This window comes from Perna viridis, chromosome 3, assembly GCF_037379345.1.
Source record: "Perna viridis isolate PV_CMFRI_1.1 ecotype Kerala chromosome 3, ASM3737934v1, whole genome shotgun sequence".
Taxonomy (NCBI): Eukaryota; Metazoa; Mollusca; class Bivalvia; order Mytilida; family Mytilidae; genus Perna; species Perna viridis.
This window is the reverse complement of record NC_142447.1, coordinates 59,975,627-59,998,635: the sequence shown is the minus strand read 5'-3', so window position 1 is coordinate 59,998,635 and position 23,009 is coordinate 59,975,627. Positions and strand designations below refer to the sequence as shown.

Genomic DNA, 23,009 nt, shown 5'->3' with positions numbered 1-23,009 from the left:
CAAATACAATTTTTTCGGAAGGTATCCCATAATACCTCACGAATTCAAGTGACAGTGTATAAGTATCAATACCAACCTGGAACTTTACTATAAAATTTATCCACCTGATATTACTCAAATGATCACACCAAAACATGGTGTCTTAAGACAGTATGGTGACATTACCTAAATATGACTGAAAAAATTGAAACAATTTTGAAAAATGAAGTCAGATGAAATGACACTCAAATGACCCCGTTGTTAATAAGTTGATATTTGTGATGGAAACATAAGTCACACAATTTTAACAAACCAACATACCACAGTTACATATAAAATTTAAAATTTTGGTGATGTATGCAAATTCATTATATTTCACATAATACAAGAAACCTAAAATTTGAGATGCTTCCTGATTTGTTGTGATTTTACCATTAATTTGGTTAGGATGTGTACAGTACATATCTCAACTGTTAAAACAGAAGTCTGACCACATATGACTTGTGACAATGATTTATTATAATTAGGAGATGAACAGGTCAGATATACACCTGCCTGAGGAAGATTACCTTTCAATAATTACTGATAGCCAACAGACAGGTTATCTTAGGTCATTTTGGTTATTAACCACAGAATAACCAAATATACAATATTGGCCAATCAGTGACAGAGAATACAATGTACATACTGTAACCACAGTCAACTGGGTTTAAGTGACTAGTCACAAATAATTTGTAGGATAACTCATTTGAAAGAGTAAACAACCAATAGATTATCATTGTTTCCTCAATAATTTAGGTTCAAGTCACAGCCTAAAAAAATCTATCACAACCTTCCAATGAGGGTGTAGAACTTCATCAAATTGTGGTACAACTCCAAAGAGATTCCTTCCCTTTCACCCAAGTTATCATATAGACATCAGGAAAATGTTTGTTTCTGGCCCTAATTTCTAACTGGTTCAACTCACAGCCCTCAAAATGAATGGTCAACAGTGCCAATAACATTATATGAGCACAGAATTTTTGTGGCCTTATAAAAAATAAATACTTTCTTATCAAAGAGGTGCAAGAAGGAAAAGTTTATGAAAAACCCCCAAAAAAACAAAGATCAGTTCAATTTAAATGTCAATATCAGTACTGTTCCATCTAATGAACATTTCATTCCATATTGAAAAAATGTAATCCTTATAAAATTACTTTTAATTCTGTCATGTTTGTTCAATTGTCTTTCTCTAACAGGGTCAAAACAAAACCTAAATAAAATTCACCCAACCATGACAATATATTTGATATCAGACTAGAAATGACAATGATATAACCTTATGACATAATTAATGTAATTATACATACAACATTCACTAGGTCATACACTTCCAACAACTACACCATAATCAACAATGTACAATGTATTTATGTGATTTATCTTCCATGTCATTGCTGAATTAGTTGATACCAGCATTGTATTAAATTTTACTTTGAATGAAGAAGTTGTGTTGTGAAGTTTAATGAAACTTTCTCTGCACATGTACCAATTGTAGATTTTTGAATTACATGTATTTTGATTTTACAAACATGATAGGCCACACGTCTATTAACCTTTACTGTTAGCATTAGTAGGCAATTTGCATTAGCCACACTGTTTAAAAATGTGTAAAGGAATAAAGGCATTGATAAACTTGTGGCTAATGTACAGCATAATTGAATGGGATTTGATTACCCACATTCAAATGTCGAGCTCAACAAGATTTGGCTACAGTCTACCACTAACTCAGCATTTCACTGCAAAGATGTGAACACTAAATTTAAACCAATAATTCTGTTGTTTACCATTAAAAACTGTGCAAATGAAAAGAAAACAGAAATGGCAAAAAATAACAAACTTACCAACTGAATTGCTATCATTAAGACAGTTTTCAGTGAGAATTTCCTATCACAAAGATCAAAAAGATCCTCTAGACTAGGTCCTAATAACTCCAATACTAATGCATTGTATTTGCCACATGGTCCAAAATAATACACATTAGGAATTCCCTCTGAAAAATAAACAGCAATTTCTGTCAAAGGAAGTATCTGTAAAATGCATGCCATCAGAATTTCTCAGTTGATGACCTCAGACAATTTAGAACTTTTTAAGTAGGGGTGAGACAATGCTCCAAGGTACTAAAAACAGTGGTAATTTCATCATTTTCTGTGTACAGTGCAACTTACGGTTTCCCATTTGATATGTACACAGAGCAGGTCATACTTATTTTCCATGTACAGTGCAATTTACGGTTTCCCATTCGATATGTACACAGAGCAGGTCATACTTATTTTCCGTGTACAGTGCAACTTACGGTTTCCCATTTGATATGTACACAGAGCAGGTCATACTTATTTTTGGTAACTTCTGTAAGAAATCTTGTGGTGAAACTAATTTAATTGCTACCTAAGAGGACCTGGTCGCTCAGGCAGGACTTGATCACATTAAACAGATGATCTGCCTTTAAGCTTTAAATTGATCAAATTATATCAAAAGTAATAGATACATGGATATGCCAAATATATGTAGATGTACATTTCTTGTTATGGGGTGACTGTTTTTATGGGAGGAGGACAGGGAGGGCTGCTATAACAATGTTTTTATGTTATGTTCTTTGCAGGGAAACAACAAACAACACAGCAGTTTTTTAAACAAAAGTGTTTGCACATGCAATATTTTGAATTATTATTAAGTAATAATTTCAAATAAAAATCCTAAAGAAAAAAACTATGAAAGCTATCAAGATTTTTTGGACAGTTATTGGCTACAAAGGAAACACAAAATGATGAAGGCAGATCTGCCAGATTAACCTTCTGTACTGACAATGTAATATTGGTTCCTTAAAGATCTTCACTACAGATTTGTAAATGAGAAAATTGAATGAAACAAGAGGCCTGAATCGCTCACCTGGTTAAAGAGTAATCAAGAGAACCAAGGTTATAGGGGTAATCAAAAGAATGTAATCCAGGGACAAAGACCAGACATGGAAAACAGACATACACAACAAAGAACATAAAGTAACTAAAATCATACATATAAAGTAACAAAAGTAAATGAGCAACTTGGACTAGGACACCAAAAACTAGGAGCATGGACCAAGTGTACCAGTAGGGTAAGCGTCCTCTGCTTTTCTAGAAACACCCGCCGAATTGCTCATAAAAAGTCAAGTCCGGGATAGACAAATGAGGAAAGGAAAATAATGACCTGTTGAATAAATCAGTTTTCATGGTGCAGATGGATATATCATAACGATCCACGAGTTCATGATGACCATACAACTTCTTTGGTGATGATGTCAATCTTGTAGCAACATAACCCTGTTCAGAAGCCTATTTGTCTTCTAGCATGATACAAAAAGTCTGCGTAGTTTCGGCAAGCTCTGGCATAACGTATGAGTTTTGATATGAACACTCCATACGCAGGTGCTGAAGGGATGTTGCCACAGATGAAAGAAAAGTCATCACGTTTGCTGTAAAGTTTGGTCAATAGTTTTCCGTTACCATTGATTTCTAAGTGTAGGTTTGTCTTTCAAGGGCAATAAATTTAACAAGGAGTTGTCTACCAATTTTGACTCAAGCAGACTTTGGTAGGACTATCATAAGGATCATTTCAGCAATTGAATGTTTCTTTCCATGTATTATAGTTTTCAAGATATTGGCTGAAAACTGTAAATAATAAAAAAAAAAAAACCAACAAAAAAGCATCATTTTTCATCTTTCAAGGGCCATAACTCTTACAAGGAGTCACCTGACAACTTTGATCCCTGGAGGGCTTATAATAAAGGTCATTTCACCATTTGAATTTATTTTGATAAACCTTACAGTTTTGGAGATTTATGCGAAAAACTACTGTCTGACCTCTATGTTCTATTTTTAGTAACGGGGCCATGTTTTTTGACGGATCAAAAATCTCCACATCAGTTCTATGCAGGATACTCCAAGAAACATTTATACCACGTTTGGCTCCAAATGGTCAAGTGGTGTCAGAGGAGAAGAGTCAACGCCCATTGCCCTTTTAACTTGTCCTTATGCTTTTAATGAATTTACATGATCAACTAGATATACCCCTCCTCAAAAAAATGTAAAAGTATAAAAATTAATAACAGGGAAAAGACAAATCTGAAATTTATAAAAATTGAAAGGGAGCTTGCATCAATAGATATGAACAATTCACCAAAGTTTCATTGAAGTTGGTGAAAGCATTTTTCAGTTATTGTCTGAAAACTTGAAAATCACCCTTTTTTTAAGGAAAAAAATTAATAACATGGAAACAAAAAATCTGAAATTTATAAAAATCGAAAGGGACTTAACGTCGATAGATATAAACAATTCACCAAAGTTTCATTTAAGTTGGTGAAAGCATTTTTGAGTTATTGTCCGAAGTGTGGACGACGGATGGACAGACGGACAACAGTATACCATAGTACATTATAAAAACACATCTTTATAATAAAATTTCACAATATACATTTAGATATTTAGGTGTCTGGTTTTTAATCACCTAGTAGCCTGTTAAGATTAGCATTTCCTTATTAAATGTTTTGTTTAAAACCAAATTTTCCCAAGCCTATAAAACATGGGTTATATATAATAGATTCAAACTGATTAATAAAGATAAGGCAGACAACTATCTTTTAAGTATTTCCGGGTTGTTCAGGTCACATACAAAGATCAACAATATCTTCTAAAGCTGATACCTGTCAGTGTGACAACTTATTTATATTTATATAATGAATTACCTGCTTGGCCAAGTTGTTTGTAAAATCTGTATTCCAAATGCAGCTGTGGGGCTCGAGACTTCATAGACTCCTGAAAGGAGTTTCATAAGTGACATTTTCTATATTGGATGCACATGAATTGTAACTACAATATTTGTTTTTGTCTTTAACCAAACTAATATAGCTTCTATTCTCCCTCTAATGATAGTGCTATTAAGTCATGATGTTCATGCATCAATCCTTACCGTAATAACCCTCACGTCAAAAACCCACAAATTTCCTCTTAAATTAAATCATATTCAGAAACAATTGTTGACCACAAACTCATTCTTAGTAATTCCGTTGTTGTGCTTTTGAGTTAAAAAAATAATTAGATTGTATTAGAAATTGGCACTTTGCATTACTTATCATTCTAGTTTTGGTTGATACATGTACATATACATTTTTAATGTTATTGTAATTTGACTACTTTTTTGTTAAAGCAAGCATTATATCGCAACTAAACAAATTGGTTTTATTTGGTCAAATTTCATTTTACAGTTCTGATCATACATATAGGACTACTAAATTTTTTAATATTAATTTAGGTAGAAGGTAGGACTATCAATTCAAATTTCAAATTAGGCAGGCACAGTTTTTGGAGACTTTTAAGAATAGTCATATTCCTTCATGCTCATTATGGATGAGGAGTTGTGCTTACGAGATTTTATCATGTAAAATCCTTAAGTTGAATGATCTCCCTTTAGAAACCTAAAGCAAAATGCACATTCACATATATGATGCCAAATCTTCCTCTAAAATTTCATCAAAATCCCTTTAGCGTTTTGATGGAGTTGCACTAATAAGAATCAATAGATGAAGACAGGGTACTTCCTCAATAATCAATTATACATGTGACAGCAGTCAAACATCTTTATTTACTTCATATACACTATACCATATTTCAATTCAATATGCCTAATGTCACAGGAGATAGACAACCGTGTCAAAAAGACATCAACCAGATTAAAGAGAACTGACAGTTATAGGACATCATCTATTAATACAGAAATCAATTTCTACTTTACTTACCAGCTTAATGGCCACATGTTCATTATTGTACAGATTTTTCCCTGTAAAATAAATGTAATTAAAATCATTACAGATTCTCATCAGGAATAATACAAGTATGCAGACAGGGAAATAAAGTGTTCACACGTACATTTAACAATACACTGAACAAAAAAAAAAACATTTGTTTAGTACTATCATTGCATTTCTGATATAAAATTTCACAAATGTCCCGTCACTTGGATCCTCAGACCTGTAATTTCTCCTTGACCCAAACATTCATAGAAGGGACACCATGGCAAGAAAACTGGTCTGCTGTTTTTCTCGTGATCTTATTCTGGTTAAAAGTTTCAGGTAATTCCATAAATCCTACTGCATTTTAGACCAGATTTTAGTCAGTTATAAGTAAAACCATGATCAGTATATAATCATTTTATATATACTTGTGCATTTTGTACATGTATCATCACCAATGATAATGAAGGTTTTACACCAGTATCATGAACTTAGGATCCTAGGTTTTCTAGTGTTCTATTAATTATATTCTTTTTTGTATAACTGAGGTCATCCTCACTTCGTCACTATTTCAACAAAATCCTACTTCACTACTGACATAAAAGTAAAAAATGTCATAGTGTTAAAATGGATCAAAGACAGAAACGGCCAAATTGTGTTGAAAAGGAAGTAGATGTCCAAAAGGACATACAGGACCCATACCTAACGCTACAGTGTTACAAAAATATTTTCCCCAACCAAACTTCACATACTATAACCTGGTGTTCACTTGTGTGAAATTTGGCGAAATATAGGAAATAAACACTGGTTAAAGTAAAAAAACTTAAGATGTACATGTAATAAGATCTACCTGCACATGTACATGTATTAACTTGTATGTACTTGTAATGAATTGAATGATGGATTTGTCATTGAACATGTCATGTTTATGTTATCAGTTATCAGCAGTCAAAATTTACTACACTTCAGAAGAAAGATATAGTAAGAACACCAACTCAGATGATCTCAATTTAACTGTTAGGGTTCCCCCTTGAATTTGTTTTATAACAGCAACAGAAACTTTTTCCAAGTTGTTTTAAAAAAATAAACATCAGAAATCTACTTGGTATAAATTGTCTACTTCTGGACTAATAAGATGCATAGTAAAAATTAGTTTCAATATTTGTATGTTTATACAGTGTTATATGGACAATTCCCAGCCATATAAAACAGTAAAGTCACGAGATGTCATCAATTTATAGATTTTTATTGGCTTGTCATCACAACAAGATAAAATGTTAAGTGGCTACTACAGTTTTTAAGATGTATACAGCACAGTCAGACAGATACATATATTGTACTTATCATTATGGTTATGAATAATTGATAATTAAATACACTTTTATTCTACATGTAGCAACACCATCTGATTAGCAAAATCTTCAGTCATCCCCTACAAAGCACCTGATTATTTCTCCATGGACTGATCTACAGCTTTAATCACTGACTATTGATTGTAGGAAGATATAATCCTGTAGACTTTGGCTACAGGTGGTGTACAGTTCTAATCTTTGTTAACATCATGTAAAATACAGCAAATTTTTCTCACCTATAAAACTTGTTACTACATGGGGGTTCTAATAGGGAATACAATTCCAGATACAATCATGATTTCCATATATCTTTTTACAAATATATACCAAATTTTGATATAAATTTGTAACCTCCTGAAACCCACAATAAAGATAAGCTAGATTTTATTAGCCGAAGTACTGTAAGTGCTTTAGATTTTTGTTAAATTGATGAGAAATGTCTTTCTTCACACAAGGCTAAATGTATAAACCTACAGTCATAAATATAAGTGTATGATTATTGATTGAAACACGGTTTATTTAGAACAAGTGGAATAGGCTGAACCAATCATAAACCATATACTTGGAGTGGAGGTATAAAAACCCTGAAGTTGTAGATTAGAGGATTACTATGGAAGTCTATAACTAGATCAACTTTACTTAGAATTGCCAGATTGGAAGGAAATTATGCTAATTAGATTACACTACGCTTCAGTTTAAATTTCAGTTCACATGTAATGTTATTCTAAAGGCGTAAAACAAAGAAATTTTAATTCATGAATGACTAATTCTTGAGATATATTTCATAATGACTTTTTTAAAGACCATACTAAATTGTAATTGACAGTCATATGGATGCAATTCTTTTAACAATGAAATAGTACATTTGTACATCCAACTTCTGATATGATCACACATTTTAGTTATAAAAAGCAGTGGTAAATCTGCAAATCCTCATAATCAATATATAATGATTAAGACTAGAATCTAATATTACATCCCCAATTCACAACAAAATATATTGAACAAGGTCAGTCAATCACAGAGGTATTTTACATGTAGAGAACCAATGTCAAATGATATTTAACTACACTATACATGTACAGTGCTATCTGTAGATGCATTTGGGAAGTCATAAGCAGGGTAAATGGAACACAGTTCTTGAAAAGTGTCAATTTTATCTGTATGGCCAATACAAATATCAAAAGTCTGACAAGATTTGTTACCTGTTGGCCCATATGTCCTACAGAATTTTCTTGCATTGCTTTCATATTCTTAGAAACTTTACCACCCTGCTGTATGGTCAATGCTTAATATCACAGTGTATAATACAATGACCAGAAATTTTCCTGATCATCCAAAAATAATGATTATCATTGAAGATGGCAAGCTTGGCCCATAAAGTCAGACCCATCTAATTCACTGGACTGCCAGACCAGTCCGGTGAACATGGTGAAATTGCTTCTGGTCAGATGTCCGTTAGTTATGCGTGACTGGGGAAAAAATTCAGATTTCAGCAAGCATTAACAGGTGTGTCAATTTAATTTCTGTCTTTAAAATGTTAAAAAAAAGCTTGTGAGTTTCAGCAACAATGAGATGTTCAATTTTGATGGAATTCTGTTTTATGCCATAGAATTAACAAATGTTTTAATTTATTCTAATCACTTTTAATAACTGTACAAAACAATAAAGATTCCAACAAATATAACCTAAATAAAGAAGTGGTATCTGGGTGGCCCAATTTTATTGTCACAGCACAATGTTCATTCAGATGATTATAGTTTTTATGAAAAAAAAAAGATTATAATTTTGAAGCCACTAATAGAAACAGAACAAGAAAAAAACAGGCAAAAATGTACAAATAGAAGAATTTCTATGTAAATAAGTGTTGACTTTGTCTAGATTTTATTTCTCGGTCAGCCAAAATTCCATCATCTGTGTGACCTAACATCAGACATTTTTCTGATTTGCCTGTTAAGCACAAAAATGTACCATTCCTTGACTAAACCCAATGTAAAAAGTAAATTTAGCTAGTCCACATGGACAATGAGCTTAACAGTTTAACCCAGAATTGATCACAAAACAACAAGGCGAGGGATGAAATAGAAAGGTAGAAAGTGAGGGTAATAGAAAGGAACTTGGAAATGTGCGTTACTGTAGTAGGGAGAGAGAAAATGGCAAGGAAGATGCTGCGAGTGATGTTGAAAGTGAGTGGGGTAGTGAATTGGAGTGAGTCTGAGTGTGAGCAGAGACTTTCAGAAATGAAAAAGAAATAAATAACATAGAATACGAAATCAAGTTTAATCAATAAAGAACAGTAAACATTACAGGAGAAATGACACTAACAAAATTCATTTTTTAATTTTTTGTTTCATTGCTTTGATATACATGTATGAACTGCCTTAAATGCACCAGTACTACATGCATTGAACAAATATAGAAATATTTGCAAATAAGCATTTCCCCTGCGGTGCCTCATGAGATTCTATTTTTAGCATAATTACAAGTGTGCTTTTGGTGTTAAGACCGAGTTAATGACAAATTTGTATCATTATTTCACAGTTACATTTAGTATTGGTCCCTGAGTAGTTCATTGATAGCATAAATGATATTTTCAAGATAGTTAATATTGCCGAAATGTAACTAAAAATGTAGTGAAACTGGAAAAGAATTTTCCCAGCATTTCAACTTTATTGACCTTTAACTGTGTGCATTAAAGTCACATGATCAACATTTACTCCACTGCCTGATTAGTTTAATTAGTGATTGTTGACATCTGTTGAGAGTAAAATTGTCACTTTCACCAATTGAACCAATGTTGGGCTTACAGATCTTAATGTTTTTTTGTACTTTCAAAGATTTCAGGTGACGAAATAAAACTTTATTTTCATCATTCTGAAAGAGTAATCAAGGGAACCAAGGTTATAGCGGTAATCAAAAGAATGTATTCCAGGGACAAAGACCAGACATGGAAAACAGACATACACAACAAAGAACATAAAGTAACTAAAATCATACATACAAAGTAACAAAAGTCAATGAGCAACTCGGACTCCACTAAAAACTGGGAGCATGGACCAGGTGCACCGGTAGGGTAAGCGTCCTCTGCTTTTATAGAAACACCCGCCGAGTTGCTCATAAAAAGTCAAGTCCGGGGGTAGACTATGACCCGTTGAATAAATCATTTTTCATGGTGCAGATGGAAACACCATAACGATCCACGAGTTCATGATGACGACCATAGCGCGATACAAAAAGACTGCGTAGTTTCGGCAAGCTCTGGCATAACGTATGAGTTTTGATATGAACACTCCATATGCAGGAGCCGAAGGGATGTTGCCACAGTTGAAAGGAAAGTTGACAATTCTGAATGAAAAGTCATCACATTTACAGTAAAGTTTGGTCAATAGTTTTCCTTTACAATCTATTTCTAACATCGATTTCTAAGTGTAGGTGAAAATGCACCATCTATGCCCTTAGAAATCTTAGAAATATATCCCTGTTACAGAGACAGGTGTGAACAATAGGTTAAGATGTTTTCATGCATCTACATGTAATGAAATGTTTAATCTAATAAAAAAAAAAAAAAAAAAAAAAAAAAAAAAAAAAGAAAAAAAATTAATATGCACAAAATCTCTCAGGATCTATGTTTATACACTCTTAAAGGAAACTAAATGGCATAGAAGTCCAAAAATGGTAGCATGAAAATTAGGCCGACAAAAAAAAGTGTATTTCCGGTAATAAGCTAAAAAAAAGGGAGTTGGTACGGTGGATTTTTATTTTTTATTCAATTACTTTATTATGGGGACATCTTTTTCCACCATTCCCAGTAAGGCCACTGTTTGGTTTTTTTTTTAATAGTTTTACAGACCCGCCGAACATAATTTTTGCCTTTTCCCCCAAATTTTGGAAAATGATTTTTTTTTTGTCTGCTGTCCGATTTTGGTCAGAGTTGTACATTCTCCGATCTCGATCCTCAATGCGTTTGAATAAAACAACATTTGGCAACTGTGTAGTTTTGACACAGATCAATTGATCGTAAAAAGAAATAAATTCATAAAAGGACTTACTCAAATAATTAAAGCCCACATCAATTCTCTCTGACTCACAAGGTTAATGTAGCGATGGGTAGTCAGTGGAATATAATGACTGAATTATTCCGGTTACACAAGGACAGACCAATCAAACCATTGGACACCTTTTGTCCATCGAATTTGAGGACAAGAACATCCATATTGGGACCATTTATGGTAGTAGCATGTATTTACATAGGACAGTACATGACGTTATCATGGATTCACCCAACCTCAACACGGATATACCAGTCAATGTTGTCCATGGCATGGGGATTCATATTATATATATATGTGAACATGGATAAAGGACCCAACCAGAATGAACAACATAATCCAACTGTCCTCAACTGCACCAATGCCTTTGATGTCCTAATGAATGCATTAAACTACAACAGGTTGCTCCCAAAGAGGTACATGTATACATGTACATGCAATATACATGTACTACATGCACATTTACAACCTACTCATTATTTTCTATATCTTCCTAATTTCCCTGTGTCATTTTAAAAATATCATAAAGATCATGGAATAAAAATTGAAAAAATATGCTTCAGGTAAGGGTCCCTTAACTAGGATTTAATTTCATGTCAGTTGGACATCTACTTTCTGTTTTGCGAAATGCAGCCTTTTCTTCCATTGACACATTTTTACAAATATGTTATACATGTTCTCATCAGCGAAAAGTAGACTATTTAATAACCTTTAAGATGTACAATTTACATTCACATTTTCTGTCAGCTGTTGAAACCTGTGGTTGTATACAGGGTCAGTCTGTCTGTGTCACTTTTCATGTTTTTAGGGCTGTCAAAAATAGGTTAGATTGGGTTACAGGAAACATGGATATTTGTTATTTCAGCCTTACTATAGGCCCTCAAAAAATCTGCTTGAGTTTCTTTACAAACTATGCAATATAATGACGTCACAACAACTAGTTAGAGAGTATATCTCGTCAATTTCAAGACGGAAGCAATTCGGGTGCTAGTTAAAATGGCACCTGGTTAAAACAGCACCTCATACAGTCAAAATGGCACTTATTTTCTATAAAATGGCACTTGGTTTATTATTGTATTTTTTGTAAAATATTTTAATTAATTAATTGATGTACATGCTGAAATATGATTATATGATGACTATTCCTTATCATTCTAATCAAAATTTTATTTGTGAAAATGATTGAGAGAGTGATTAGATTGATCAAAGGTTTAATTTGGAAGTAAATTAGTTTCGGAATTGGATTGTGGTTTATGGCTTTGCTAATTACATGTATCTATAATTTATGGTTTTGTTTATTTAATAGGTGATACTGGTATTATTATAATTATTTTAATTAGATTATTAAACTATACTGGTGCAACTGGTCCATGCTCCTAGTTTTTAGTGGAGTCCGAGTTGCTCATTGACTTTTGTTACTTTGTATGTATGATTTTATTTACTTTATGTTCTTTGTTGTGTATGTCTGTTTTCCATGTCTGGTCTTTGTCCCTGGAATACATTCTTTTGATTACCGCTATAACCTTGGTTCCCTTGATTACTCTTTCACTACTTAAATTACCATCTTGATATGTTCCGATATCCACATTACTTTTGTAAAATTTATAAGTTTTATAAGATTGTTTAAAAAGTAAGAAATGTGATATTTACTTCTGAATTTTAATCAAGTTTTCAATTGTGATAAATTTCACACCTTATCTTTCGGGGGTATTTCATTTAATTTCACTATAGTCGGCGTCACATAAATAACATACTGTTAAAATTTGAATAAAAATATTTTCTACGACTTTATTGACACCTACCGTCGTTTAAATTGTCTTAAATGACTTGCTCATTCGTTTAGCCAAACGGCTTCTCCCTAAACATTGAATCGTTAAATTCCGGTCAGATTTTAATTCTAGGTGCCAATATTTACATTGTAAAAAGTCGGCCATGTTTACAGTGATCGGGTTGCTAGGAGATGTTGTTTACGTTTAAATGGTTTGTCCAAAAACCGAAGAACCCAGAATGCACTTCGGCGTTATTTCGGATATCTCGGATTTATTTTACACGAACAACGTACAATACCGAGAAGTTGATCAAGCAGACGATTGTCACCAGAGTTCGACGGGAACTTACGAACTTTGTTTGTAAACAAATCGTCCCATAAAAACCAACATGGCGGATATTAGTATGGGATTTTCCCGTAAGGATTTGTTACGCATGATTTAAGCTAATAAGCGACTTGTTTTTGAGAAGCTGTTTGGCTAAACGAATGAGCAAGTCATTTAAGACAATTTAAACGACAGTTGGTGTCAATAAAGTAGTAGAAAATATTTTTATTCAAATTTTAACAGTATGTTATTTATGTGACGCCGAGTATAAGTATTGTTACTGCATTATATATTTTACCATTTTTATAAATAATTCCTTGAAAATAATAAAATATGTGAACAAAATATTGTAAATGAAAGGGCAAAATGAAATTTATACAGGTGAAATTATTAAAGATTTTTTTTATCACAATTAACCCATGATATGTCTTGCAAAAATACTTTAATTTTATATCTATCCAAAATAAATAACTTCCAAAAAATACCAAGAAGAATACTAATTATACAAGAGGACTTATGTATTTATTATTGAATAATTAAACATACATTTATGATGGGTGCCATTTTGACCAAGTGTCATTTTAAACAAGTGCCATTATGACTAGAATTCAGCAATTCTTGCTAATCCACTCACAAAATCTGTACTCCTCCATGAAAATTGGTGAAAGCTCATTTTGGAGAGCAAAATATCAGCAATTTGTTAGATGTTTTGTCTTCAATTTTAGGCATGAACTTGTTTTAAGAGAGGACAAAAAATGGGTAGGTGAGAATTACTCCTTGACCAGTAGACTTCTTACATTCAATTTCTTGTCTTCGAACATTTTTTTAATTTATGTGTATCTTACCAAGACGTATTTCACCAAAATTTCCATGCCCTATTTTCTTCCCAACTCTGAAGTTTGGTCCAACCATAAGAACCCCAGAATTACTGGAGCCTGTCTGGCCTGGTCTCCCTGAAGTATGCATGCTTCTTCCACTTGCTTTTCGTCTACTTTGATCCTCACTTTTTTCGTATTCAGGTCTTTTCTGCATACTAAATCAGTTCTCAAATACACCAACACTAATCTACTAAATGTCTAATATTTTTAATGCACCACGACCGTTAAATACGTACGAGGTTAAGAAAATTACATGTTTCAGCAAACGATGTGAACAAGAGTTGTCGGTCATTTTATGGTGAAGCGAGTAGAAATTGGCCCGGTTTCGTTGAATATTTCAAATTAACCCAAACCTTGGTTGGATATACCGTCTAACTCTCCTGTATAGTGAACATAATTAGTGTAATTGGCTAGCATAGTTGCGAGATCGTTTGAATGTTATTGTCATTTTCACTTCATAGTTTCTGTTCGTGGACTACATAAACCAGCTGTTTGACAAGTAAATTACTGCGCATTTTTAGTAGATTATTTCGTTCACCAATATTTTGAAATTTGACAGAAAACACTTAAACAAAAAGTTTATATAGTTATCCTATTGAAAGTAACTCGTTTTCATGAAATATCTAAAATATAGTGACAAACTATTTTTTACGTATGTTTACTCTCCGGAACTCAGGAAATCGGTTACCGGCACTTTGCGCAAGTCGGGAATCCCCGTAACCAGGCGGATTACTTTATTTACTTATAAACAGCTTTGTTTTGCAATAAAAATATACTATATTATTAGTTTTTCTTTCTTTGGAGAAGAGGAAATGAGTGGACGAAGGAACATTTCTATATTTTTTTATCGAATATGTGAATTTCGCCTGATTTTCCATATGGATTTTGGGTCACCCCATTTAACGTCACTTCCGTCAACAAATCTGCATCAATATGGCGGCTGTTTTCAAACAAGATCAGGCAAAATAATATTGATATCGAAATTTAACCAGCGCAAACTTTATTATTTCATAACATTTTAAGAGGAATACACAATGGTCGAGAAAGACAGGTTCCTTGTAGTCATTTCTGTATTAGAGGGTAAATATCTGACAAAAAAAGACGAAGGTATAGTCTATTAACTGCTGACAAGAACACGTCCATTCTCGTTCGAAAATCTGACTGAAAGTCAAAAGAATTATGTCGCGGAAAAATTTTGTTCCATTATTTCACTGGCATGTCTACTTCAAACGAATTTTAATGCCTCGCTTAATGTGTTGTAAAGTGTTATACTATTCAATAAGAATCCAAAAAGAAAGATCACTTCGACATTGTAAAGGGAGGTAAGCCATGATGTACAATTTAGAATCCTTTGGTCTCAGTATCGTATTAATTTTCCCATAGACTTCTATAGTGAAGTGCATATTTTTAGGATTTTTTAAAAAATATGTAAATTGATTCAATAAAACTTTCACTTGTGTAGCATTTCTAAGCACATGTGCAAAAATAATTTCCCGCAAAGAAAATAGGGTGAGTCCACGAAGATTGGACAGAAAAGTAGTCTTCAACTATAAATAGCCATTTTCCTTACTTTCACTTTCACTTTAAGGAGGCTGGAGCTTTTAGCAAAATATGTTTATATCAGAATTGATATAGCAGTCATCAGAGCCTTTTGATTTGTAAAGTCTGTTGGCATCTGCAATTATCTTGCACTACCGCAGGAAAATTGTTACATTGCCATTAAAGTTCAAATGCAAAAAGTTAGGTCCACTTTATAGGTATTTCTAATATATCATTTTTAATTCTATGTTATTAACACCAATAAACAAACCCAATCAACACATTTTACTGCAAACTAAATATGCTGGTTAATTTGGTTTGTATTGGATTCAATTTAAACTAGTTGACTTTTAACCTCTTATCAGTACTGGTTTATTTCTATGCGTTTACCTAAATTAGCCAATCATTCACTGTCTATACATTCAAGTTGCCTACAAATGCTTTATTGTTAGCTATAGACACATGATAAACCATTTAATGTTTAGCTAGAATGAAAACCTTTGCGAGATTATAAATAGTCACTGATCATAGAAATGAAATATATAGAGGAAAGGTGAGTACCAATTGGAAGAGCTGCCTTCAGATATTTCATGCAGGCCCTGGTGGATCCATGTCTTTACAAAAATGGTTCAGTGGTTCCGATCAAGAAACTTGTATAAAGAAAGAGTTTCAAGGCAGGGAATACACATCCTGTTCCAGGCAATATTTGCCACTCATTTATTTGTCAGACTTTCAACAAAACCTAAAGGGTGGTATACTATAACCCCCGAAACCATCTTGATGTATCACCCACTGTATTGTGTATTTTTATTACAGTTAATGCCTTGTGAAATCTGAAGCCCGGAGATGACAAATAAAAATTAAACTTTGTTTATAGACGATGGCGTAGGAATTTCAATAATGTATTTCTCAGGAATTGTGTCAGTCTGTAGACTGGTGATATTGCTTTTTAGCTCACCTGGTATTTTTTTGCATTTTTTATTCATGAATAGTTGCTAATGTAGAAACTGTATGTTGTTATTATTTTTTATTAATATGAATTATCTGTTATTTATATACCGGTGCTGAAATAGAAATAAACGTGTTACTATTTATAACAGTTGTTATAAGTATATGTATATACATTCATGCTGATAAATTTGCGACGCGAAAAGAAAAAACAGCATTGAGATTTAGTCTTACGCAAAAGTGACTAATGGGTTGAAAATCCTGGCGAAATCCCTGATTACATGTATACAAAACTCTTTCTCCTCTGAAACTACTTGACTGATTAGTTTTTTGCATATACAAAACCGTTAGGTTTAGCCAAACTCTTTCAATTGCTGAAATGATCCTTATTATAAGGCCTTCAAAAGTCTTCAGGGATCGAAGTTGTCAGGCGACTCCTTGTAAGAGTTATTGCCCTTGAAAGATGATTTTTTATTTTTTTAGTTTTCAGCCAATATCTTGAAATCTATAATAGAAAGAAACTTTCATTTGCTGAATTGATCCTTATGATAAGTCATACCAAAGTCTTCTTGAGTCAAAATTGATGGACTTCTCCTTGTTAAATTTATTATCCTTGAAAGACAAACTTTAACCATGTGAGCAATTCAGGCTACTGGGAACCTCTTGTTTCAATGACAAAGAGGTTGTAGACAAAGGAGGACACATTGTTTCCTTATCTTTTTATAATAGGTGTAGAATTATTATCCATGAAGATAAAATCAAATCCCAATATAAGGGGGGTCTTAGAAGAAAACAGAATCTTTAATCAGTCAATATGCTGATGATACTTTTCTTATGCTAGATGGAAGTGAAACTTCTTTGAAGGAATCACTTGACTGTTTTGATCATCTTAGTGATGTGTCTGGTTTAAGGATGAACACATCCAAAACTCATGCTTTTTGGGTTGGAAGCATTAGGTATTCAAATTTAAAACTTTGCCCAGATAAAAACCTGAATTGGTCTCTTTCAAATTTCAAATTGTTGGGAATTGATTTTTCACTAGATTTGGAGAGTATGACTGAACTGAACAATGCAAAGAAAATAAAGGAATTAACAGGTATATTAAAAAGTTGGCAGCATCAAAAACTCACACTTTTGTGCAAGATTACTGTTGTAAAGTCCCTTGCACTTCCTAAATTAGTACATCTGTTAACTGCTTTACTTACCCTTAGTGAAAAAAGGGTAAGGGAGATTTATTTGATGTTTATAGCTTCATATGGAATGATAAACCAGATAAAATAAATCGTAGCATTCTTATTGGTGATGTATACCAGGGAGGACTATGAATGATATCTGGAGTCATTCACCTTACATTTGAAACTAGGCTGGATAAAGCAATTTCTTTCCAACATAGAGGGTAGTTGGCAGAAAATTCTTTTAAAATTGTTGAAACCCTATGGAGGAGAGCGATTGATTTATCTGCAAAAAGACAAATTAAAAGACATTGTTCGGAAAATAAAAAATGATTTTTGGAGGGATGTTTTTGACTGTTTTGAAAGAGTAAAGCCATACACTAATAATAATGTGGAAGAATTACTGTCGTTTGATGTATTGAACTTTTGTCCAGTATCAGATATGTTATTTTATGCTGCTTGGAAGTCAAAGGGTGTTCATCGCTTATATAATGTCTTTGACAAGCAGTCAAGGGAATTCCGCACTTTTGCCCCAGTGTAATAAAATATAGGATATGCCAACTTTTTATGATATTATAGTCGACTCACAAATATTCCTAAAGACATCAAAAACACAATAAAAAACGGTCATTATAACTTTAATAGTTTTGTATTAGCTACAGACAGATTTGTGGAGAAATTGATGGAATGTCACAAACCCAAATTTGTGTACAATAATATAATCATTATGATTGTGAATTTACTTTTCAAAAAATTGAAATGTGAAGAATGTTTAGAAGTAGTTGATTGGTCTGAATATTTTCTTATTGTGAAGAAAACATGTAAATATTCCTACCTATACAACTTTCAATATAAATTTGTAAATAGAATTATTCCAACAAATAGTTTTTTGTATCAAGTAAAACTTAAGGAATCCAAATTATGCATCTTCTGTAAAACTGATGAGGAAACAGTAGAACATTTATTTTATAGTTGTAGAGTGACTCATTAGTTCTGGAAATGCTTTCATAATAATATTAAGTTATTTTTTGTGAATTGTACTCTTAATAAAGTTGACATTCTCCTTGGTTATATCAAGGAATCAAAATTTATTGTTTTTCATTGCAAAAAAGTATATTTATACATGTAAATTAAATGAAACTGTACCGTTTTACTGTAGTAATGTATGAATGAGACAATCATTAAAGCATTGAAGGGCCTCTTTCTGCATGCACTTTTATAGATTGAAGTTTGTGAGCCCCCTTTATTTGTGTTGGATCCTCCAAATCTATTTAAAATTATTACGTTTTTTTCAAATTAAAAAAAAAAGTAAATGAGAAAATTTATTTACAATCAAATTCATTTCTACTATTTGAAAATTAATACATTGAACACTTGTTACCTTCTTTCCATTACTGTCAGTTGAAGGTGAGTTATGACCTTGAATTCTACAGTTCAGCAAGTAGTTTGGGGGTAAATAAGTCTTAGGTAGAAAATACCATAGCAAGATGCTGTACAGTTTCTTGAGTACAGATGGAGGGAAACTTGGGCAACTCTTGCTTTTCATTGAATGCTACCATGTCATGCAGTATATGAGGAAATGTAACAAATATTCAAGAATGTTGAAACTGATTTTCCAAAATCATCACTATTTGAAAGGAATATCATTGTTTTTAACTATTGCAAACATTTTTTTGGGAAAAATACTGTATTGTTGAAATTACAGGAAATGTAATATATTATTTAGTTGCATAGTGGTAAAAATCAATTATATGGGCACAAATTTCACACATAGTGACATAGCAAAAAATTATATTATTTCTTTATTTTTGCCAAGGAAGTCATACACATATGCATTTATGTGTATATATTTGAGTCAATATTAGCAAAAAGTGTACTTAAATGTGAGTCAAAAATTGTTCTAATTGTTTTTGTTTTGTTTTTTTCTCTATTGCTAAGTTTTCTCCTTATGTACAAACATTTCAGGAAGAAGATTTCCAAAGAGACCAAAGCATAAGCTAATAGCTGAAGCAAGATTTGATGGTGAACTTTTATCAACTGATCCTGTGGATCATGTTGAGACTCCAGATTTTACGCAGGAACTTGCTTGGGAACTAGATAAGAAAGGTCTACAGCAACACAGACTACAAAGAACCTCCATAAAGATACAAGTATATGCTGTAGATTCTGTCAGTACAATGAGAGAGGTCATTGGCTATGTTGTACTAGATTTAAGATCTGTTCAAACTAAGCAGGTATAATTTACTTAAAGTTAAAGCTTACTAAACATATATATTTAAGTAACCAACTAATTAAGTAATCAGATAAAGTACCTAGCCTATGAAACATGTATATTAACTATTTGACTTTGTTTTGTCTGTGTAAATGATGAGGTTTTGAAGGTCAACTATTTGTAGGATTAATTGTGTGTAGTACTGTGGTGTTATGTGCTGTAGTAGTTATGGTGTTCTTAAATGTCTTTATCCAAATAGTGGTAACAGGTGCTTCTTTTTTTTTAAGTTCATCCGGGGTGGGGGGTCTAAAAAATGTTGTGAAATTTGAAAACCTGATTATACAAACATAAACCTTTGCTGTACTTTGAACTCACAATAAATACATTGAATATATTGACCAACAATAATGTCAATCATTGTTACAAATTTTAGTGAATCTATACAAATCTATAGAACTTTCAAATTTGAAGGAATTTAGCTATATATATATATTTTTGTTCCTTAGACGGCCAAATGGTATCCTCTTCTACATTCAAAATACAGTAAGAACAAACCAGAGATTAAGCTGTCTATCTATCTAGATGATGACAAAACTGGTGAACAACCAAGTTTTAAAGCAAAAGAGGCACCACCTAGAGGTAAGTAAAATTAGTTTACTCAAAAGAAGGTAATAAGTTCCATGAAAATTAGAACATCTCAAACCTGATACACACTGTTTTTAGTACTTTACTGGTGGTAAAATTATTTTTGTGATATTTACAATGCTTTTGAAGAAAAATATAACAAAACTCTCTCTACCAAAACTTGTAGTGTTGAGGCAATATTGTAAAACAGCAGTACTTCGTAGTTACCATACGGAAGGGACGTAGCACAGTTTAAATAAACAATTCAAGTTGAGCAGCTGTGTACTTTCTCTTAACTTTATTGTGTGAGTCAAATGGTACCCTGATCAATTAACTATGATGTGACATTGTACCCTGATATGCTGTGTACTACCTGTTATCCATGATATGACATTGTATCTTGATCAGCTGTGTACTACCTGTTAATTTGATGTGACATTGTACCCTGATCAGCTGTGTTTTACCTGTTAATTTGATGTGACATTGTACCCTGATCATCTGTGTACTACCTGTTAACTTCAATGTGACATTGTACCCTGATCAGCTGTCTACTACCTGTTAACTTTGATGTGACATTGTACCTTGCTCCGCTGTCTAGTACGTGTTAACTTTGATGTGACATTGTACCCTGATCAGCTGTCTACTACCTGTTAACTGTGATGTGACATTGTACCTTGCTTCGCTGTCTACTACCTGTTAACTTTGATGTGACATTGTACCCTGCTCAGCTGTCTACTACCTGTTAACTTTGATGTGACATTGTACCCTGCTCAGCTGTGTACTACCTGTTAACTTTGATTTGACATTGTAGTGATAGAAGATCTAGCAGAAGGAGAGAGTTACTTAAGGAAGTTACAACCAGTGTTGATTGAAGATGAAGGCTATTATCAAATTGGTCCTGCAGATAAACACAAAGACAACTTCGTCATGTCAGTTACCATTGGTTATGCAAATAACCTAGCTCAGGTAATACTAAATACATACAGTAACCTTGCCTTGGTAATATTAAATACCTGTATTTATCTTGCTCAGGTAATACTAAATACACACATCTACTTTGCACAGGTAAAAACACACATTGACATTTTTAAGGTAAAAAACACACATTAACCTTGCACAGGTAAAACAAATACACCCATTAACCTTGCTCAGGTAATATAAATACATGCCACAGCCTTGCTCAGGTATAATTACATAACAAAATATTATCTCAGGTAGTTCTGAATAATAATCTAGCTTAGATTTATATTAAATACTTATATTTAAAGAACTATGGTCAGGTAATACAAAACAAAAGCTGATCTTAGGTAATAAATTTACCAAACACAAAATAATAAGCTTGCTCAGATTAGGCCTAAATTAAAAATATGTTTGTTTGCCATTCACCAACAGACCCGATTTGAAGGGCCTGACCAAAATTATTTTATTGCCAAATCTTCGACGCTATTTTTTTATTTTTTTCGTGGGCGGAAATCAGGCCACTGACATTTTTTTAGCTGTTTCTCAATAGTTTGGAAAGTCTGGTAATGGATTTTTTATTAAAGCGCTGTCTCGACTTAATCAATGTGATTTTAATGGATGCTCAGCCCAACGAGGCTAAGTTCTTACATTCTGTTCCTCCGTCAAAATAAAATACAGGAAAACTTCCAAATTTGTGCCGTTTGTTATAAATATACATTTTTGTACTTTACAATTTCCCAACAAAAGTCTGCATGGAAAGATCTTTAAGATGTGCTTGAATACATCCTGATGATTTGACCCTTAATAAAAATGTCTCAGTAAATTTTAAACTGGACTTTGAAGAGGAGATTACAGTGGTTCACGATTTTGATCAAAAACTTAAATATTTGATTTTTGATGTTTTGAGAGATGCCCCGGCAAACACTCAACAGTAACACAAACAATACCTAATGACCTAGGCCTAGTGCTTATGATGTTATGATGGGTCGAGCAACAACACTGTCAACATTCTCTAGTAAATGTGTCTAGTCTGACATTGTTGGTTTTGTTTAATATTATATAAAAGGTTTCTTCCATTCTGTTAGGTAATTGGATATCAATTTAAAATTTTCGTGTCAATATATCAAACATTGACAAAAGATATGAAAAGATGTACATGTATTATGATTCAAGATATGGAACATTACCAGTACAAAATAATATATCAATGATATAACTGATACACACTTTTTGTATAACTTCATAAACAACAAAGAAACAAGGATAATATAATAACAAGTCATCAAAGATACGGAGACTAACTTATTACATCGCATATGTCACATCCCTTATACATTTAATTTTGTTTCTTCCTCTCCAAAAATTTCAATAAAATAAAATGTTTTCCCTACCTACCCACC

The 23,009-nt window shown here is 32.6% G+C and overlaps 2 protein-coding genes across 13 annotated transcripts in view; one reads left to right on the top strand and one right to left on the bottom strand.

Annotated features, from left to right (window-relative positions):
• The window catches only part of LOC148623179 (casein kinase I-like), a 30,347-nt gene extending 15,687 nt beyond the window's left edge, over positions 1 to 14,660 (bottom strand). For 6 of the 12 annotated variants that reach the window (XM_088573758.1, XM_088573765.1, XM_088573760.1 and 3 more), the window contains exons 1-4: positions 14,122 to 14,460; positions 5,789 to 5,829; positions 4,739 to 4,808; positions 1,863 to 2,011 (exon numbers count right to left, since the gene is read on the bottom strand). In XM_088573758.1, coding sequence (XP_088429884.1) covers positions 1,863 to 2,011; positions 4,739 to 4,808; positions 5,789 to 5,829; positions 14,122 to 14,308 — 447 coding nt within the window. In that variant the 5' untranslated portion in view covers positions 14,309 to 14,460. Of the gene's footprint in view, positions 1 to 1,862; positions 2,012 to 4,738; positions 4,809 to 5,788; positions 5,830 to 14,121 lie in introns of all 12 variants that reach the window. The other 6 variants (XM_088573762.1, XM_088573761.1, XM_088573767.1 and 3 more) reach the window with 4 other exon arrangements.
• Positions 14,661 to 15,061: 401 nt separating this feature from the next.
• The window catches only part of LOC148623177 (centrosomal protein of 120 kDa-like), a 38,103-nt gene continuing 30,155 nt past the window's right edge, over positions 15,062 to 23,009 (top strand). The window contains exons 1-4 of the mRNA XM_088573756.1: positions 15,062 to 15,234; positions 19,779 to 20,047; positions 20,532 to 20,664; positions 21,461 to 21,615. Of these exons, the coding sequence (XP_088429882.1) occupies positions 15,189 to 15,234; positions 19,779 to 20,047; positions 20,532 to 20,664; positions 21,461 to 21,615 (603 nt within the window). The 5' untranslated portion in view covers positions 15,062 to 15,188. The remainder of the gene's footprint in view (positions 15,235 to 19,778; positions 20,048 to 20,531; positions 20,665 to 21,460; positions 21,616 to 23,009) is intronic.